The sequence below is a fragment of the Bubalus bubalis genome, chromosome 22 (assembly GCF_019923935.1).
Source record: "Bubalus bubalis isolate 160015118507 breed Murrah chromosome 22, NDDB_SH_1, whole genome shotgun sequence".
In the NCBI taxonomy this organism is placed as follows: domain Eukaryota; kingdom Metazoa; phylum Chordata; class Mammalia; order Artiodactyla; family Bovidae; genus Bubalus; species Bubalus bubalis.
Genome location: NC_059178.1, coordinates 37,895,565 through 37,916,439, shown reverse-complemented (window position 1 = coordinate 37,916,439; position 20,875 = coordinate 37,895,565). Strand labels below are relative to the sequence as shown.

Sequence of the window (20,875 nt, the reverse complement as noted above, 5' to 3'; positions counted from 1 at the left end):
CTGGAGAAGGGAATGGCTACACACTCCAGTATTCTTACCTGAGAATCCCATGGGCAGAGGAACCTGGTGGGCTTCAGTCCGCAGGGTTGCAAAGAGTCAGATGTGACTGAGTGACTTTCACTTCACTTCCTCCTTTCTGAGTTAACTACTAGCCTTTTTTTAGTGTTTACCATTTCATCTGTGATTTCAATTCTACGTTTATGTAGTAGTTACTTTAAAATAACTATTAGTTTTCTTTCTTTCTTTTTGGCTGTGCTGGGTCTTCATTGCTTTGCACGGGCATTCTCTAGTTACGGCAACTGGGGGCTCCTCACTAGTGACGGTTCGTGGGCTTCTCATAGCAACGGCTTCTCTTTTTGCAGAGCTCAGGCTCTAGGGCACACGGGCTTCGGTGGTTGCAGCTTGTGGGCTTAGTAGCTGTGGTTCCTGGGCTCTAGAGCACAGGCTCAATAGTTGTGCAAGGGCTTAGCTGCTCTGCAGCATGTCGGAATCTTCCAGGACCAGCAATCGAACCCATGCCCCCTGCATTGGCAGATGTATTCTTATCCACTGTGCCACCAGAGAAGTCCTAGTTTTCTTTTTTATTTATATCAATGTTATACTATGTATGTCACTTGCAATTTTAGGGTATTTATTTTAAATGCTAGGATTTAGGGTATGAACTCACCACAGTGTATTTTTTTTTTTTTTTTTCATTCCTCAAGAGTAGACAGATGTCCAAATTTTCATTATTGCAAGTTATGCTATACATGAGCTTTATTTTGTTTCCTTGATAATATATCGTGACCGTTTCAAAAGCATTATCTCTCAGACTTCAGCATGTGTTACATCACTTGTAGGTCTGGTTAAGACACAGGTTGCTATGTTTCAGAGTTCTAATTCAGTGAGTCTGAATGCCTGTTTCCTAACAAGCTCTGGGGTGATACTAATCCTTCTGGTCTTGAGAATCACTAGTCTAGAATTTGTAGATTTTTTTTTTTAATTTTTTTTAATTTTATTTTATTTTTAAATTTTACAGAATTTGTAGATTTAAATACAATTTCTGGATCAAAGGGAAAATATGCCTGTAACTTCAATAGATAATGGCAAATTGCTCTTTAAAGTCTTTGTATAAGGGACTTCCTTTGCAGTCCAATGATTAAGACTTCACCTTCCAGCTCAGGGGGTGTGGGTTTGATCCCTGATTGGGGAGCTAAGATCCCACAGGCCTCTTGGCCATAAAACCAATAGTATTGAAACAAATCCAATGACGACTTTAAAAATTGTCTGCATCAAAAAATGAATAAAGTCTTTGTATCAAATTATGAACAAATTTGAACAATATATGAACTTTCAGGTTTTCCTACATCTTTACCAATGATTGATGTGGACAGTTGTTTTTTTTTTTTTAAGTAATTGCCAACTTTATGAGTGTGAAGTATGTTTGACTCTGCTGGAGCTTGAATATGTTTTCAAATGTTTATTGGCCAAATAACTCTCCTTTTCTGTGAGTTGCCTTTTTGTATTATTTGCTCATTTTTCTGGTAGATTGATTTCTAAGGGTTCTTTCTTTGTTAAAGAAATTAATCCTTATCAGCTGTGTGTTATTAATATCATCTCTAAGCCTGTGGCTTGTTTTTACTCTAAATTTTAAGTTTTTAAAAAATTTGAATGTAATTAAATTTGTCATTTTTTCCATTAGAATTTATTATTTTAATATTTAGTTTAAAAAAATCATTCCCCTCTTAAAAATCATAAAATTAGCCTGTCATATTGCCATACAAAAATCTTAAAGTTTAGCTTTTCTCATTTTAATCTGTCTCACTTTTGTTTTAGTGTATATCAAGAGTTAAGGATCTAATTTTGTGTTGTATCTTTGTACAGGGAAAATCAATTGTGCCATCCTTTCTCCACTGACTTAAATGCTATCTTTATCATATTTTGAATTTCTGTATTTTATATGAATATTTCTGTTGTTCAGCTCTTTTTTTTTTTTTTTTTGATTAGCTGTTTTTTATCCATTCCAGTGCTGATACTGCTCTTAGTACAGCTTTAAGACAAGTTTTATATGCTGCATGGAAAATTATTTGAGCTTATTCTATTTCACAGTCACCTTTGGTGTTCCCAGTCCTTTGTTCATCCATACGAACTTCAGGTCAAGTCCCACGAACCCTGATGAGATTATAGACAACTTGTGAAAAATTGATATGCCCATGATCCTCTCCTCACATATGTGGACATGTTTTATCTCCATTTATTCAATCCTTATTTTATATTTTTCAAAAATGTTTTTAAATTTACTTTATAAACTTCTACATATTCTTTAATAGATTAAAACCTAGGTATCTTACACTTTGGAGAAAGAAATGGCAACCACTCCAGTGTTCTTGCCTGGGAAATCCCATGGACAGAGGAGCCTGGCAGGCTACAGTCCATGGGGTCGCAAAGAGTCGGACACGACTGACGCAACTGAGCACAGCACAAACCAGCAACACCACCACCACCATCTTGCATTTTACATTGTGATTATGAACGGAATTTTTAAATTACAATTCAGATTTGGTTATAACTAATTTTTTTAATGCTACTGATCTTTTTCAATGCTACTCTTGTAGGAAAAAAATGTCCCTAAACTCTCATTACCTCCTATTACTGATTTATAGAGTTTCTTGAATAGATATTCTTCCTCTTATACCTATCCTTTTTCATTATTGCTTTGGCCAATGACATTTTAAAGGTATTGATTCCTGATATCCTTACTTATTTTTCTTTGGCATTCTTGGGACTGTTTCTAAAGTATCTCTATTTAGTAAACTGTTTGTTGGAAGGCTTTGGTTTATACCCTTTAACAGGTTAAAGAAATTGTCTCTGTTCCTTCCTATTTTGCCACAATAATGTTTTCATTGTTGATTGTTTTTGTTCAGTGTTAATTCATATCAAGTTCTTTTGGGAATGATTCTTTTCTTTTAATATATTGATGTATTACATGAAAATATTGTTGATAATCATTTTTAAATTTCTGGGATTATTAAATCACAGTTCCTCTGTACTGTCTTCAATTAAAATAATGAGCTCCTAGATGGTACAAACCATTCCATCAATCGATAAGTATTTATTAATCATCCTCTTATTACTAATAAATCAACTTCAGTCTTAAACCAAGCAACAAATTAGGACAACAATTTTACTTTGCATTCAGAAAATACAGATGGTAAATTATTTCCTTGCTCGGCAAAGAAGAGAGAAGAATTAAGAACCCATTGTTAACTACTTTTGCATAAGAAATTGGGCCAAAACGTAACAGCTTAAACCAACATAGCTTCACTTTCTCACAAAGTTTCTGAGGGTCAAGAATGAAGAGGTGCTTAGCTGGGTGGTTTTGGCTCAAGGTCTCCCACAAGATTGCAATCGAGTTATTGGTTGGAGTGGCAGTCATCTGAACAGGCTAGAGAATCTGCTTCCATTATCACTCACAGGGCTGTTGTTCATTTCCTCACCATGTGAGTCTTTCCACAGAGCTGCTCACACAACATGGGAGCTGGCTCCCCCCAGATCAAATGATCTGAGAGAATGAGAGAGAAAACCCAGGGCAGAAGTCACAGCTCTGTGTGTGTGTGTGTGTGTGTGTGCGCATATGTGTTGGAAGTAGCATTCTATCTTCTACCATATTCTATTCAGTACAAGAGAGTCACTAAGTCCAGCCCACACTCAAAAGGAAGAGAATTCGGCTTAATTTCTTAAAGGGAAGAACTATCAAATAATTTGAGAGCCTATTTTAAAAATCACACTTATGAATACTTTTTTTTCCCTTGACAGTAAATAACAGATCCTTCAACACTATTTCACTCTCTTTTACAATGTATCCCAGTTGTCCCCTTTGAGCTAGGCAAAGCAAGGCTTTACTTTATTCTTGTGTCAACCATAATGTAAACCAGACCATTTTATGCTCCACTCTAGCCCTGGAGAAGGAAAAGGCAACCCACTGACCCACTGCAGCATTCTTGCCTGAGAAATGCCATGGACAGAGGAGCCTGGCAGGATACAGTTCATGGGAGCACAAAAGAGTTGAATATGACTTAGCAACTAATCAACAAAAACTAGCCCTAGAAAATAACTGAAAAGGTGGTGCTCTGAAATTTTGGGGGGTTTTTTTGTTTTTTTGTTTTTAATTTTATTTTATTTTTAAACTTTACATAATTGTATTAGTTTTGCCAAATATCTAAATGAATCCGCCACAGGTTCTATGCTAAGAACACAAGAATGGTATAAGATGATATTTTGGTACTGATTTGATTATGGCTAGTCCTAATGTTTTTTTGTTTTGTTTTGTTTTGTTTTTTGAAACCTGTAATTGGAATATCAAATAGTGTTACTTTATTCTTAGCATATTGTATTTTTACACACATGTAAACCCGTTTAGCACATGACCCCCTGGTGGCTCAGACGGTAAAGAGTCTGCCTGGAATGCGGGAGACCTGAGTTCGATTCCTGGGTCGGGAAGATCTCCTGGAGAAGGAAATGGCAATCCACTCCAGCACTCTTGCCTGGAAAATCCCATGGATGGAGGAGCCTGGTAGGCTATACAGTCCATGGGGTCACAAAGAGTCGGACATGACTGAGCAACTTCACTAAACCCATTTAGAGGATTTGTGTGGTATGATCTATGCAATATAGCATTTAATACTAAAGCCAGGTTTATGTGATATATAGGAGTCAGCAGCTATCATGAATTTATGTAGGCAGACAAAGTAACAGAGATTTTAAAAATTCATATAATTTAGTGTATTAAAACAAGAAAATGAAGAATCTCTCATTCTTATAAGACTCAAACCAGGAAGCCCAGAATACTGGAGGCATCGAACTGGAGTCTCCTGCATTGCAGGCAGATTCTTTACCAAGTGAGCTATCAGGGAAGCCCCGTTCTTATAAAAGACAATATTAATTTATTCTGTTTTACTGTCAATGAGTATCTAGCTTTAAAGTGTAAATAAATGTCAAGAACCTACATTTAATCAGAAGATATATTTTACCAAATGTGTAAATGAGTATTGTACATTGCATGCAGTACTCACAAGGGTACATTATACACAGTGCTCACATTGACACAAAATCACCAGCTCTATCTCCATATGTCATGTCAAAATGGACATTGACTTGTTTTCCTCCCCATAAATAGGTACATACATAGTGATCATTATCTCAAAAGAAGTATCAGTGAATTCCAACTTTGAGTTTCCTTCAGCAAAGAGTTCACAAAGCAGGTATTAGAGGCAGACTACTAAATGTGCTACACATTTGAACTGCTCAGAAACCGTTGTCAGAAAACTCTTTCTTCCTCTTTGCCATTTAAAATGGTTCAAAGTACATAACAGCTGTTTCCTGATTCTGCTTTCCTGACATTGTTGATCCCTCACTTCCTCTTTTCGTATACAAAATCAAGGGCAACGAAGTTGAGGTTCTTGTCCCAAAATGCCTCTTCCTGCACTAATATTACTCCTCCTTAGACTTTTATAAGAATATTCCATTCTCTTCCAAAATTCTTGAAATCCTTGCTTGGGGCTTATCAGTAGGCCAGTCCATCTGGAAGTGGCTTTCCATTCTTTCTTCTGAGTACACAGCAAGTGCCCTTGCTAACCTCCCACCCAGTGGGTTTGTGTCCCTCTCTGTCCTTTATTGTTTCTTCTATCACTTACTTCCTCATCCCACCTCACCTTCCCTAAAATCTGAATGAGAGGGCAGGCATATCATCATTTCAGGAAATGATTATGCTTCGGTAATGTAATCATCGGCATGTTTCATTCCAAAAACACTGGGTTAATTGAAGTTGATGAGATCAAAAACCATTTCAGTTACTTTGGTCCCACCTGAATTTTGCATCCACTTAAAGGACTTTTCCACTCACAGCTTAACTCTCTCTCTCTTTCTTTTGTTGTTCAGTCGCTCAGTCATGTCTGACTCTTTGTAACCCCATGGACTGCAGCACACCAGGCTTCCCTGTCCTCCAGTATTTCTTGGAGTTTGCTCAACCTCGTGTCCACTGAGTCAGTGATGCCATCCAACCATCTCATCCTTTGTCATCCCCTTCTCCTCCCAATTCAATCTTTCCCAGCATTAGGGTCCTTTCCAATGAGTCGTCTCTTCGCATTAGGTGGCCAAAACATTGGGAGCTTCAGCATCAGTCCTTCCAATGAATATTCAGGGCTGATTTCCTTTAGGATTGGCTGGTTTGAGTCCCTTGCTGTCCAAGGGACTCTCAAGAGTGTTCTCCAACACCACAGTTAAAAGCATCAATTCTGTGGCACTCAGCCTTCTTTGTGGTCCAACTCTCACATCCATACATGACTACAGGAAAAGCCATAGCTTTCACTATATGGACCTTTTTTAGGCAAAGTAATGTCTCATCTTTTCAATACTCTGTCTAGGTTTGTCATAGCTTTTCTTCCAAGGAGTAAGTGTCTCTTAATTTCATGGCTGCAGTCATTCTCCACAATGATTTTGGAGCCCAAGCTCTCTTTCTTTAATTTTTCCTTTATGTATTTTTGTGAGTCTTGCATTTACTTGGTTTATTTTTTTCTCTTCTTCCATTATTTTGTAAGTTCCTGAACATCTTATTCACTTCTTCACTTTTGACACTAAAATTTTACCATCTCACTCTATTGAGTTAGTATCAGTAAGTATTTATTGAGTGATCACTGTTGGCTGACATCTTACAACTGGGCTTTTATCATAACCACTTTCCTAAAAGGGTGTCATCATGACCAATTCTTAATCAACTGTCCTTCCCAGGTCTTAAATATTTTTCCATATATATATATGTTTCTATAGATAGATAGATATGTTTATATAGATATATATAGATAGATAGATATGTTTATATAGATATATATATAGATAGATAGTTTATATAGATATATATAGATAGATACATTTATATAGATACAGTTGATCATTATATTGTCTTTAATGTGCATATGTATGCATATATATGTGACCTTTATTGGATTCTGATTCTTCTTTAAGAATGCCTTCAGTTATTCTCTTCCTGGTTTATCTTTTTGTAGAGGCTTATTAGCTATAGATTTTTGAGATATTGCTTTTTCTTATTTGATACTTAAAGAACATCTCTACTTAAGTAGCTTCAGTTACTACTTAAAGTAATAATTTAAGACCTTTGTGGCTACCTTAAGCTAGAGCACAGAAGAGTGAATACAGTTGACTTACTATATACAGCAGCTTCTCCTCATTAAGATGTGGGTGTGGGAAGCATGGTCATCCAGTTCACGATGGTTGATAAGCTCCCACTTGGAAAATCTTCCACACATTGAAGAATGTCCACTTGTGAAAAAAAACTTACCTTCACTTTTAGGAAATCTTCTAGAATTCATCTTCCTTTTATTTGCCTTCTGAAGGCAAATAAATACTTTGGCAAATAAATACTTCTGAAGGCAAATAAATACTTCTTGAAGTATTTATTTAAATAAATATTGAAATATTACAGAAAAATTAATATTGACAGATTTTCCTCTTCAAAAAGTGATTTACCATTTAGTTCAATAGCTTAAATTATCTGAAATGCCCAGAAACTAATCTCAAGTAGTGTATTTCAGCCTTTACCAAGATAAAATAGCTTTAGAGGCAAGGTTACTTTTTCATCCTAAATGAATCAATTAACCAAGAATAGAGACTTTGTTTTCTGTGGATTTACCTAGATACCTATGTGTGGCTTTTTTCAATGCATAATGAAGATCATAAAGATAAAGAATTCACAGGTAGCAGCATGTAGCTACTTTAAAGATGGTGATTTTTAAGTAAACTGTTTTATTGAAATATGCACATAGGAAGCTCCACAAGTTACAGGGGCACTGCTTGATGAAGTTTTGCTAGCCTCCCTTAAATGTAACCAGTACCCAGAATAATAAATAGAACATAAAATGACCATTTTATGTGATGTTTTAATTCTTTTATGAAGAAATATTTGATATGAAAATTTTGGTATTTATTTCTTTGTTCTGGAAAACACATCTAAAAAGAAAGCAATATAAACAGATATTCATATTACCAAAAAATAAAAGCATTTTCAGTTATAGAAACTTATGAGTAATATTTTTAATATGTTTTTTGGGGTTAATTTTTATGAAGCTTATTTTTTTGAAAATAATTATAGCAATTCTGTATGGTACAGCTATGCTAGCTGTTGAAGGACAAGTGTAGCTTGCCTTGGTAACACTTCTACTGTGGTTTTTTGCTTTTATATTAAATTTCCAAAAGATGGAGAATGCCTCACAGGAGAAATCTTTCTTTCTCTGTATAGTTTCTGCATTTAAAGTCACTTGTAAACATCACGTCCACTGTATTTGAGTGCAGTGAGATGTTCCTATGTCACATAGTCAGAGGGAGGTAGATTAATAGGGAATTCTAGCTGGAAATTTCTTCCCTGTTATTGTTCTCCCTAGCAGTTGATGGCTAAGTTAATTCTCTTTAGTTTTGTCATGCTCTAAAGCACACATTGCCAAGCCATTGTAAGGCTTTATGAGGAGAAAAAAAGAAGTCGACGGTGTCCATCAAAGTCTTCAAGTTGCATTTTTAAACTTTGGCCTGACCTGATGTGCCATTCAAAGAAGCTGCAAAAGATTATTTTTAAAGAAAGGTTCAATATGTCCCGAGGCTATCGGTTTTGAGTTAAACTGGGTGAAGTAGAAATATTTTACTCATCAGCTTTGCAGTCACAGAGTTTGCTTCAGCTAGAACAAAACTGCTGAGGCATTTAGAGAAAATTAACCCCCCATCCTGGCGGCCAGATGTGACTGGTTTCTGATGAATGCACATGAGTGGGCTGAAAAATCAAGAGACTGTGAAATTCCTGTCAGGCCCATACAGTGCGGAATGGGCTATTGACTGCTTTCTATATATCCCTCCATCATTCTTCTTGAACACTGCCATTAATTTCCACTCCCGCTCTGACTTGTGTTTTTGCCCCCCTCCCTCTCCCCTGTAGTTCTGTCAGCTGCAAAGGAGGATACACAAGTTGTGGCAGAAGCACTTCGAGCTGGTGGTCTTCTACAGCCGGATGAGGCTGGCCAAGTTCCAGACAGACTCTCAAGAGAGTATTCAGAAAATATTAGTTGTGCAGGTAGGTGACTGCAGGGAAGTGGGAAAGATCATTCTGATCTAGATTGAAAAGCAAATGATGGGTAGTGTGATGAAGCATTAAAACCATATCCCATCAGAGTTTTATAAATTTTTAACCTCTTTAATAAACTGGAATTGCATGAAGGATGAATTCAGTAAGTTAGCATATACACCATGCATACTTTGGGAGAAAAGGGAAATTGAACTTCTCTCTCACAGACCTCAGGATGGATTTTTATACATACATTTGATATACGTATAGATTTTCCAATCTTCAGGCTTTGCAGACACTGTTCCGCTGTTTAAAAGACACTGTCAACAGTTGCCTTATGTTGCTTTTGTGTGAAATCTACTTTGAAAATGAGACTTGTGATTATTCTATTTAACTGTTTTCTTTCCCCTTCTATTTTTGCAAGAGGCTCATCCTCCTCTTGCTAGCTGTTGAAGGACAAGTGTAGCTTGCCTTGGTAACACTTCTACTGTGGTTCTTTGCTTTTATATTAAATTTCCAAAAGATGGAGAATGCCTCACAGGAGAAATCTTTCTTTCTCTGTATAGTTTCTGCATTTAAAGTCACTTGTAAACATCACGTCCACGTACCCATCCTCATGCTAGCTAACTGTTTTCTTTCCCCTTCTATTTTTGCAAGAGGCTCATCCTCCTAAGCCGATTTGGAGATGACTTTATTTGAAAAATAAGCAATTGGGGAGGAGAATGTATTAATAACTGTGGTTCCAGATACATGTGAAATTTTACTCTTTGTCTCTGTAGAAACATCTAGAGGATCAGTTGTCCTTATTTTAAGACTCTGATCTCTTTTGGAAGCCCATATTAACTGTTTGAAGACTATTATTTGAAAACTACTCACATTTTTATCAAATGAATATTTTGCTATTTGAAATGTTATAATATGTGTATAAAACAATCTCCCAAAAGAAAACATCCACCACCAGTTCTATCAAGAATAAAAAGAACCTCTTCTACTAAAAAGTAACATCATAAAAAACCATAGATTTTATTAACTTAAGGTATTAACAATGTATGCTGAAACTGACCAAACAAAATTCTTTTCTAAATATCTTAATTATGTGTGCATTTCATGATGCTTTTAATGCAATTAAGCAAGTGGGTGTTGCAAAGCTCTTGCAAAGCTATTTCAAAATTTCATTTTTACTTGTGGCTATTTTTGCTGTTTCCTTCTGAGTAGTATATAGATAGATATATAGACAAATACCCCGTATATAATGGAGAAGGAAATGGCAACCCACTCCAGTATTCTTGCCTGGAGAATCCCAGGGACAGAGGAGCCTGGTGGGCTCTGCACAGAGTCGGCCATGACTGAAGTGACTTAGCAGCAGCAGCAGCAGCAACCCCATATATAAAGTATGAAACTTGAAAAAGTGTCAGTTGCTCAGTCTGTCTAAATCTTTGCAACCCATGGATTGTAGCCCACCAGGCTCCTCAGTTCATAGTATTTCCCAGGAAAAAATACTGGAGTGGGTAGCCATTCCCTTTGCCAGGAGATCTTCCCAACCCATGGTTCAAACCCAGATCTCCTGCGCTGCAGGCAAGTTCTTTACCTTCTGAGCCACCAGTTCAGTTCAGTTCAGTCGCTCAGTCATGTCTGACTCTTCGTGACCCCATGAATCGCAGCACACCAGGCCTCCCTGTCCATCACCAACTCCCAGAATTCACTCAAACTCACTTCCATGGAGTCAGTGATGCCATCCAGCCATCTCATCCTCTATCGTCCCCTTCTCCTCCTGCCCCCAATCCCTCCCAGCATCAGAGTCTTTTCCAATAAGCCAACTCTTTGCATGAGGTGACCAAATCATTGGAGTTTCAGCTTTAGCATCAGTCCTTCCAAAGAACACCCTGGACTGACCTCCACCAGGGAAGTCCATAAAAAGAATATATGTACTTTAACAAATATATGTACTTTATATATATGCTTTATTTATATACTTTATATAAGAGTTCTATTGATAATAGATTACAACAAAGATTTTAAATAATTGGAGAAATTTAAATTTTTGGAAAGGCAGTGCTTTTTTTTTTTTAATTTTATTTTATTTTTAAACTTTACATAACTGTATTAGTTTTGCCAAATATCAAAATGAATCCACCACAGGTATACATGTGTTCCCCATCCTGAACCTTCCTCCCTCCTCCCTCCCCACACCATCCCTCTGGGTCGTCCCAGTGCACTAGCCCCAAGCATCCAGTATCGTGCATCGAACCTGGACTGGCAACTCATTTCATACATGATATTTTACATGTTTCAATGCCATTCTCCCAAATCTTCCCACCCTCTCCCTCTCCCACAGAATCCATAAGACTGTTCTATATATCAGTGTCTCTTTTGCTGTCTCGTATACAGGGTTATTGTTACCATCTTTCTAAATTCCGTATATATGCGTTAGTATACTGCATTGGTGTTTTTCTTTCTGGCTTACTTCACTCAGTATAATAGGCTCCAGTTTCATCCACCTCATTAGAACTGATTCAAATGTATTCTTTTTAATGGCTGAATAATACTCCATTGTGTATATGTACCATAGCTTTCTTATCCATTCATCTGCTGATGGACATCTAGGTTGTGCTTAAAATGTGTAGGTTTAATAGAAATTCATATGCGAATTTGAGTATAAACATTCTTTTAAACATTCAAAGGTGATCTGCATGTTCTAATTATTGTCTTTTAAAAATCGTGTATTTCTGCCCAAATGTAAACATTCTCAAAAGTCTTACCAGTGATAAATTTGCATTATGGTATATTTTGAAATATTGATAATGTCAATGCTGCTGCTGCTGCTAAGTCGCTTCAGTCGTGTCCGACTCTGTGCGATCCCAGAGACGGCAGCGCAGCAGGCTCCCCCGTCCCTGGGATTCTCCAGGCAAGAACACTGGAGTGGGTTGCCATTTCCTTCTCCAATGCATGAAAGTAAAAAGTGAAAGTGAAGTCGCTCAGTCGTGTCTGACTCCTAGCAACCCATGGACTGCAGCCCACGGATTCTCCGTCCATGGGATTTTTTCCAGGCAAGAGTACTGGAATGGGGTGCCATTGCCTTCTCCGATAATGTCAATAGAAATTATTTGAATATGGGTAAAATGAATTCTAAATCCATAATCTTCAATAGTCCTTATTCTAATTTGCATTAGACATTCACCAATAGTTTCTTTACCAAACTTGATTTTAAATTACTTATCTTTATGCCTGTTACATCCCAGCTGAAGTGAAAGGACAGAAATGATAGGACCATGTCAGGAGGAAAACTCAATTACTCAATACCTAGGGATACAGCAGCAAGACTGGGTTGTATGTGGGGAACTTGAGGAGCATAACATAGTGGATTCTCTTCTTATCTACCTGAGATACCTTTCATTTAGAAAATCTCAAGTTTGGCTTTTAATCAAAATTTGAAAATGTCATTTCCATGATCTTGCCATAAACCTATAGAAACATGTGCAGTCCTCTGGAAAATTCAAGTCCAAACTCCTCAACACGGTACACAGTCCTCAGCTCCTGCTAACCTTCCCAGCTTCCTCCATCTCCACACAAGTTCCTTCAGTCAATTTTAGCCACTCCAAAATTCCTACTAATCAGGACACCTTCTATTTATTCCTTCTTCTACTCCTTTTTCTGTAATACTCTTTCTTACTGTTCCTGTTAAAAAACACCTGATTCAAATCAAACATCTCCTTTGCAAAATCCTTCCCGAGTTCTTCCCCCTCCTTCCTCTTCCAGATGAATTAATTTAGACCTTCATTGATCTCCTACTGTACTCTGTGCACACCACCATAACACAGTGATATATTCAGCAGCTAATGCTTCCTACCTGTTGGTAAGCCCTCCTTCCTAGAGGCTTCTAAATTCCCTTGGGGCTTTGCACCATCAGTGAAATTAGCTCAATTCTTGTTCCATTTTTTAGGGTGTATGGTAGCAAGGCCACCAAGGGGACTGAAAGTATTCCATGCCCATCTTGTTTTCACCTATTAGGTGCGCTCAGTTGCTGAGTCGTGTCTGACTGTGAGACCCCAAGGACTGCAGCCCACCAGGCTTCTCTATCCGTGGGCTTATCCAGGCAAGAATACCAGAGTTGGTTGACATTTCCTACTCCAGGGGATCTTCCCAACCCAGGGATTGAACGCATATCTCCTGCATTGACAGGTGGATTCTTTACCACTGAGCCACCTAGAAAGCCTTTTTCACTTACTATATCCAGTTTTTAAAAAGAAAGACATGACATTGTAAATCAACTGTACTTCAATAAAAATTAACTAGAAAATAAAAGTAAAAGAAACACATGGTAGAGTGATTGGATATATTTGCAGAGTGAGTCAGTCTCTACAGTTTGACTCAACATGGCTAAAAATCGCTTAACAGACCAGATGCCATTGCTCTCTGTTTTTATGATTTAGTAGCATATCCATGTTGGGCACTCTAATAATTTATATTTTGAAAGTAGTATTGTAATCATGCCATAAGCATTAGTGAACTATTTGACAAGAAAATCATCTGATGAACCTTCTGAAAAGTAAATTGTATGTGTAACTGATACTGAGGAATAGTAATTCAAAATACCTGTTGAACAGAAAAGGGCAACTTTGTTTCATCCTTGAGCTTGGAGCAGTTCCTTGCAAGACCTTCAAAATGCATAATTGGCAGCTCTTGCAGATGGCAGAAACCCAGGTGGGCTGATAAGCTTTTGAATTACATGATCAAGCAGGAACTGATAAAATGAACTATATCTGGAATGAGGAATCTGCATATTTAACATCGAAGCCACTTATATCAATGTGCATATAGGGATTTTAGTTTACCACAATTTTAATATGAGCCAAAGCAAGCTACTACAAATTTAGGGCCAATGCCATAATTCAGCTCTAGCCAGCAAGTAAGACATCTTAACTCCGACCATATGCAGTATACAGTCCTAACATCACATATAAGCCCATATAAAGTAAGTACTGCGATTTCATTTTAACATCATTATTTTTCTCTTTTTACTTTTAATGTATTTAATGCTGTGATCACACTAACATATTGTAGCAAGCCTGGCGTGCTACACTCCCTGGGGTCACAAAGAGTCAGACACGACTTAATGACCAAGCAGCAACAACAATGCTGTGATATTTTATATCTCTTTGGTAACTTATTTGGAAAAAAAGATTCATCGTAGACTCATCGTTTAAGTGAGAGAATGTGATCTGGCTACACCAATGGTGATGTGCTCTTAGGCTATAAAGCACAGGTGTTTCGTTTAGTTACAGGATATAATAATTCTCATTGCTCTTTCTCAAAAGTTGAGTACTTCTGCAATATTTTATACAGGTTTGGAAAGTTTAGTTTATAGGTCATATTGATTCACTTGAGAGTGAATCAATTACACAGTTTAACATGTTTACAGATTGGTCATAGAAGCAAAATCCATCTTATTTAGAAGATATGTACTTCAGACAGACAGAAACAGAATGAAGAGCTTCAAAAAAAGAATAAGATGTTCTCATTTAAAAGGGGGCTTCCCAGGTGGCACTAGAATCCACCTGCCAATACCAATTTAAGAGAGATGAGAAAGAAGTAAAATTTAGAATGCATTAAGTATAGAAGACTTCAGCATGGCAAACATCTAAATGACCGCTAAATGAAGGTCTATGCGTGAATATGTTGAAGAGCTCCAGAGGACAACATCTGGACCAATGGTGGCAGAGTCTGGAAGATGGGTTTGGGCCCAGTAGGAATACATTTTTCTAACAAGTGATGCTGTCCAAACATGTGCTGCTGATACTCAAGCAGAAGTTCCTGCAGTGGTAGAGAGAAAGCAAATGTTCTAAGAGGCAGCCAGAGAGTACCTCCTCCCAGGGCTCCTCCTGGAATACTCTCCTGACCCCCTTACACAACATCTGTTTGTGTGTCCATATCTCTACCCACTAGAATGTCAGCCTTCTCAGTTGGAAAGCATATTCTGGCACCGACTATAATTCTCAAAACATAGTAAGTACTCAAAAATCTTTACTGAGTGAATTTATTATTAAATGCACTAGTTTATTAAGACTGACTGTGATAACCTCACAGGTTCTTTTTCAGCTCTTAGTGCCTACAGTTGTGTAGTTAATAAAAAGAAGCATTCTTGAGGTGCTTTGCCAGACATTTTGATGGCACGAAAGTAAGATGTTTAATCATTTCACATACACACATTCATGAATGCACACACAAAAACACACACAATACATATAGGGACAGCCCAATTTCCTGTTTCTGAAAAAGAACTGTACCAATGAAAAGAAGTCAGGAAAAAAAAAAAAACCACAGGGTAGAAATCTAAAATTACTTAATAATGTGATATAAAAGAAAATCTCTGAAGCTATGTGATCTCTTTAAAGAAAAAGAAATTATAGAAATTTGGATTTTTAAAATAAATTCATTTAGAGATATGATTGAGGAATAACATTAAATTGCTAATCTTTACTGATTAACTCTAGATAGGAGTAGAAGATATTAAAATATAGTTGCCAGTAGTAAGACTATCTACTAGAAGTTCTAGAAATGAGATTTGTGATTTGTCCCTCACAAACTACTAGAGAAACAAAGTGTCGTAAAAGGTTGAATAATTCAAAATGCATGAAAGAAGACAGAATATAATAATGAACAAAATAAGCCCAAACATATTAGTAACCATAATAGTTAAATGATTTCATTACACAGTTTAAAGTAACAGGTTTACAGAGTGGTCGTAAAAGCAAAATCCATCTCATTTAGAAGTTATGTACTTCAGACGAATAGAAATGGAATGAAGAGCTTAGAAAAAAAAATATGAAGTTCTAATTTAAATAGGAGCTTCCCAGGTGGTGCTAATGATAAAGAATCTGCCTACCAATGCCAGAGACATAAGACACAAGGGTTCATTTCCTAGGTTTGGAAGATCCCCTTGAGAAGGAAATGGCAACCCACTCCAGTATCTTTGCCTAAAAATTCCATAGACAGAGGAACCTGGCATGCTACTGTCTATGGAGTCACAAAGAGTTGGAGAGGACTGAGCACATAAACACAATTTAAAAAGAGAGAGAGACTTAAAAGCAAAAAGAATTAGAACACTAAAACATGGATGTTTCACATTGATAGAATATAAATATAACTTATTAAGGCACACAACAATGAACATAATGCACATGACAAAATAAGTTCAGAATATATAATGTAAGAACTGACTGAAAGCCAGAGAAAACTTAAAAGATTTGCAGTCACAATAGACAATACTAGCACATTTCCTTGAACTTTATAAAATTAAAAGAAAATGACGGTTTCACATAACAAAACCTGTAAGTTTTGGTTCAACTACAGAGAAATTCAACTTTAGAAAATGAGTTCAGTTCAGTTCAGTCACTCAATCGTGTCCGACTCTTTGCGACCCCATGAACCGCACAGCACGCCAGGCCTCCCTGTCCGTCACCAACTCTCAGAGTCCACCCAAACCCATGTCTATTGAATCGGTGATGCCATCCAACCATCTCATCCTCTGTCGTCCCCTTCTCCTCCTGCCCTCATGTTCAGTTCAGTTCAGTTCAGTCGCTCAGTCATGTCCGACTCTTTGTGACCCCATGAATCGCAGCACGCCAGTCCTCCCTGTCCATCACCAACTCCCGGAGTTTACTCAAACTCATGTCCATCGAGTCGGTGATGCCATCCAGCCATCTCATCCTTATGTTACTGTAATTTAATTTAACGACATGTTAAAAGAGATATATTATATATTTTATATTTTTAAATATTATTACTAAATATATGCTGAAAACACTTAATATCAAGGCAACATATACTTACTCTAATAAAAGTCACAAAAAGAATTTATAATAAAATTCTCGTAGTAAAATGTACTAAGCGATACATTACTGGAAGCATCTTATTTAACTCAGGAAAAAAGTAATGATTCCTGGCTATCATCATTATTGTGCATCACTGCTCTGAAGCGTTAGTAGTAAGTCAAGAAAAATAGGAGGTACACTGTGTGGGAAAAGGTCAAAACTATCATTATGGTCTGATAATATGGTGTTTCTCTTAGAAAATCTAAGAGAATCAACCAGAAATGCATTAGAGTTAGTAAGACAGTTCTTTAAAATGGCAGCCTGAGGTTTAGCGTTCCTAAGAATAAACCTGGCAAAGCACCTCAAGAATGTGAGCTCAGTCATGTCTGAATCTCTGCAACCCTGTGGACTGTAGCCCGCCAGGCTCCTCTGTATGGAGTTTCCCAGGCAAGAATACTGGAGGGGGGTGCCATTCCCTTCTCCAGAGATCTTCCCCACCCAGGGATCGAATCCACGTCTCTGGTGTCCCCTACATTAGCAGGTGGAGTCTCACCACTGATACACATGGGAAGCCCTAACAAAAAGTTTGCTTAAACCTGTTAGAGAAAGCATCTAAGCAATCCTGAAAAGATATAAGCAAAGACCTAACTAAAAAATTAAATACGTATTATTTTCATGGATAAGAATATTATACATATTGGGAAAATGCCAATTTTAAAAGAAAATTTCACATTTGAAAAATCTGTAAATTCAGTACAGTCATACTCGAAATCAAGACAAGATTTTTTAGTGAAGCTTGAGAAAGTGATTCTAAATGCCGTTGGAAGATAAAAATCTACAAAAATAGCTCTGACTTTTTTTTTTAAAGAGCAATTATTGCTGAAGTCAGGAATTTATGTCTTTGGATAGCAACGTATATTTTTAAAAAGCTGTATCAATTGAATTAAACAGCATAACATTGATTTAGAAGTAGATCAAAAGCTCTATAAAACAGAAGAGCAATTGGTAAACTTTTTCTTTCAAGGATCAGTTAGTAAATATTATAAGCTTTGCAGGACATTCAGTCTTTGTTGCAATTACTCAATCCTTGTAGTAGGAAAGAAGCCTTAGAAGATAGTATATGAATAGATGGAACTGTGTTCCAATAAAATTTCATTTACAAAACAGGCAGCAAGCCTGAGGCTATGCCCTGAAATAGAGCATCCAGGAATGCCCCAGGATTATTAGAAATTTAGAATGTAATAAAAGTAGGATTTCAAATTGTATAAGATGAGGGTGGATTATTCACCTCTCAGCTATCTGAGGGATGAAAGTAAATACCTGAGGGATAAAGTAAAATAGATAAATATTTGAGGGATAAAGTAAAATAGTGCATTATATAAACATGAAATATATGTTTATATAAATTTTAGAATAAGCATTAGAAATTTTATAGTATATCTTTTTTAAAATACAGGCTACTGAGTAGTATTGAAGCAACAAAGGCCTTCTTCTCTAGAGAACAAATGTATGGTTATGGAGGGGAAGGCTTAGTTAGGGAGTTTGGATATGGCATGTACACACTGCTATGTTTCAGTGGATAACCAACAAGGGCCTACTGTGTACACAAGGATCTTTGCTCAATAGTATGTAACAACCTAAATGAGAAAAGAATTTGAAAATAGATACATGTTTATGTATAACTGAACCACGTTGCTGTACACCTGGAACTAACACAACACTGGTAATCACCTATGCTCTAATATAAAACAAAAAGTTATTTCCTAAAAAAAAAAAAAAAAAAAGAGGCCTTCTTAAATGATGGAAGAAAAGCACTGAGAAAAATATTGTTAAGTTTGACTACCAAAAACTAAAAATATTTTCATTAACAAAGATACAATAATAGCAAAAACAGATAAAATTTCTTATCCTTATGAACTTACATTTTAATGGGGAAAACAAGACAGTAAACAGGTTAAAGTTATAGTGAAACTGTGTACTAACAAAAAATTAAAATAGGTAAAGGGCATATGAAATGACAGGAGAGGTACTGAAACAGTGCATTTTAGCACTGCATTTTGACTTATTACTTGTGTAAATAATAGCTCAAAATAGTTTAAAGGGTAACCATTTTTATTTGTTGAATCTCTCTCTCCGTGTTGAACTGGAAATATCGACTTAATTGCTTGAATGTCAGAGTTTGTTTTAGGGTAGGTGGGTCGGTGAGTTGTTTGCGGGTTTGGTGGTATCACCTGAGATGTGAAAAACGTATAAACAGCATATGCCCAAGGGTGGCTGTGAGAACTGGACGAGATGATGTATGCAACATGCTCTGTACACAGTCAGCAATTTACAACTTTAACGCACTTTCTTCTTTTTTGTCCCTGATACTGCTGTAAGGTGATTCCAAAAATGCAACAAATTAATACCAAAATTTGCCAAAATCAATTCATCACAGAAACAGTTATACTTTCTAGTCTTTCCACCTTCAGAACTTGCAACCCCATGTCTGACATCATTCCAAACGCAGGAATTCGAGAAAATATTGCTACAGATAGGTACACAACACATCTAGACATGTAATGTATCAAAAGAAATTCTTGGTTGACTTCACATCCTTTAATGATTCTTGCCTCAATCATTAAAGTATGCATAAACACATAAACTAAAAAGAGAATTAATAAATATTCTAAATTAAAACATTCAGATAATGAACTATTAATACATTTTAACCAGTATCTTCTGTTAAATGTAAAATCAGCATTCCACCTTCATCCAAGGCTTACTGTAGTTAAGAAATAAATGCCTGTTGCCAGAAATCAATTCAAAGCTAGAAAACTGTAGGTGAAAGAGAACTTATGAATTGACTTCTCCTATACCCCTACTTTTGGGGTGGATTTTTTTGCTTTCTTTCTATATTCAAAGTATACTTTTATATTTTTTGTTTTTTTTTCTAATTTTTATTGAAATATAGTTGGTTTACAATGTTGAGTTAATTTCAGGTACACAGCAAGGTGATTCAGTTATATATACATATGTATGTGTGTATATATATATATATGTATTCCTTTTTAGATTCTTTCCCATTATAGATTATTATATAATATTGAGTATAGTTGCCTGTGCTATACAGTGGGTCCTTGTGGCTAACTATTCTATATAGAGTAGCATGTATATTTTAATCCCAAGCTCTCAATTTAACCCACCCTGCTCTTTCCCCTTCGGTAAGCACAAGTTTCTTTTCTTTGTCTGTGAGTCTACTGCTGTTTTTGTTAATAAGTTCATTTGTGTCATTTTTTTAGATTCCACATATAAGTGATATCATATGATATCAATCTTTAACATGCTTCACTTATTATGATAATCTCTAGGTCCACCCATATTGCTACAAATGGCATTATTGCATTCTTTGTAATGGCCAAGTGATATTCCATTGTGCATACGTACCACATCTTCTCTATCCATTCAACTGTCAGTGGACAATTAAGTTGCTTCCATGTTTTGGCTACTGTAAATAGTGCTGCTGTGAACATTGGGGTGCATGTATGTTTTTGAATTATATTTTCTCCAGATATATACCCAGGACTGGGATCACTGGATCATATGCCATCTACATTTTTAGTTTTTTAAGGAACCTCCATATTGTTCTTCATAGTGACTGCACCAACTTACAACCCCACCAACTGTGTAGGAGGCTTCCTTTTCCTGCACATACTCTCCAGCATTTAATTTTTGTAACTTTTGGATGAACCCCATACCTTCCAGAGACGCTCAGAGTGCTCAAACAAACCTTGTGCACACCAGGACCTAGAGACCCCACAGAGACTGAGCCAGAATTCTGTTTGAGTGTCTCCTGCAGAGGTACGGGTCAGCAGTGGACTGCTGCAGGGGCAGGGGCTCTGAGTGCAGTAGACATGGGTATGGCATAAGCCCTCTTGGAGGAGGTGTCCATTAAACCCACCATAAAGCCAATAAAATTTACACA

General features: G+C 36.6%; 1 protein-coding gene across 1 annotated transcript in view; it reads left to right on the top strand.

Annotated features, from left to right (window-relative positions):
* Positions 1–20,875, top strand: part of CCDC178 (coiled-coil domain containing 178) — a 408,302-nt gene that overhangs the window by 358,940 nt on the left and 28,487 nt on the right. Inside the window, exon 20 of the mRNA XM_025273247.3 lies at positions 8,975–9,109. Coding sequence (XP_025129032.1) covers positions 8,975–9,109 — 135 coding nt within the window. The remainder of the gene's footprint in view (positions 1–8,974; positions 9,110–20,875) is intronic.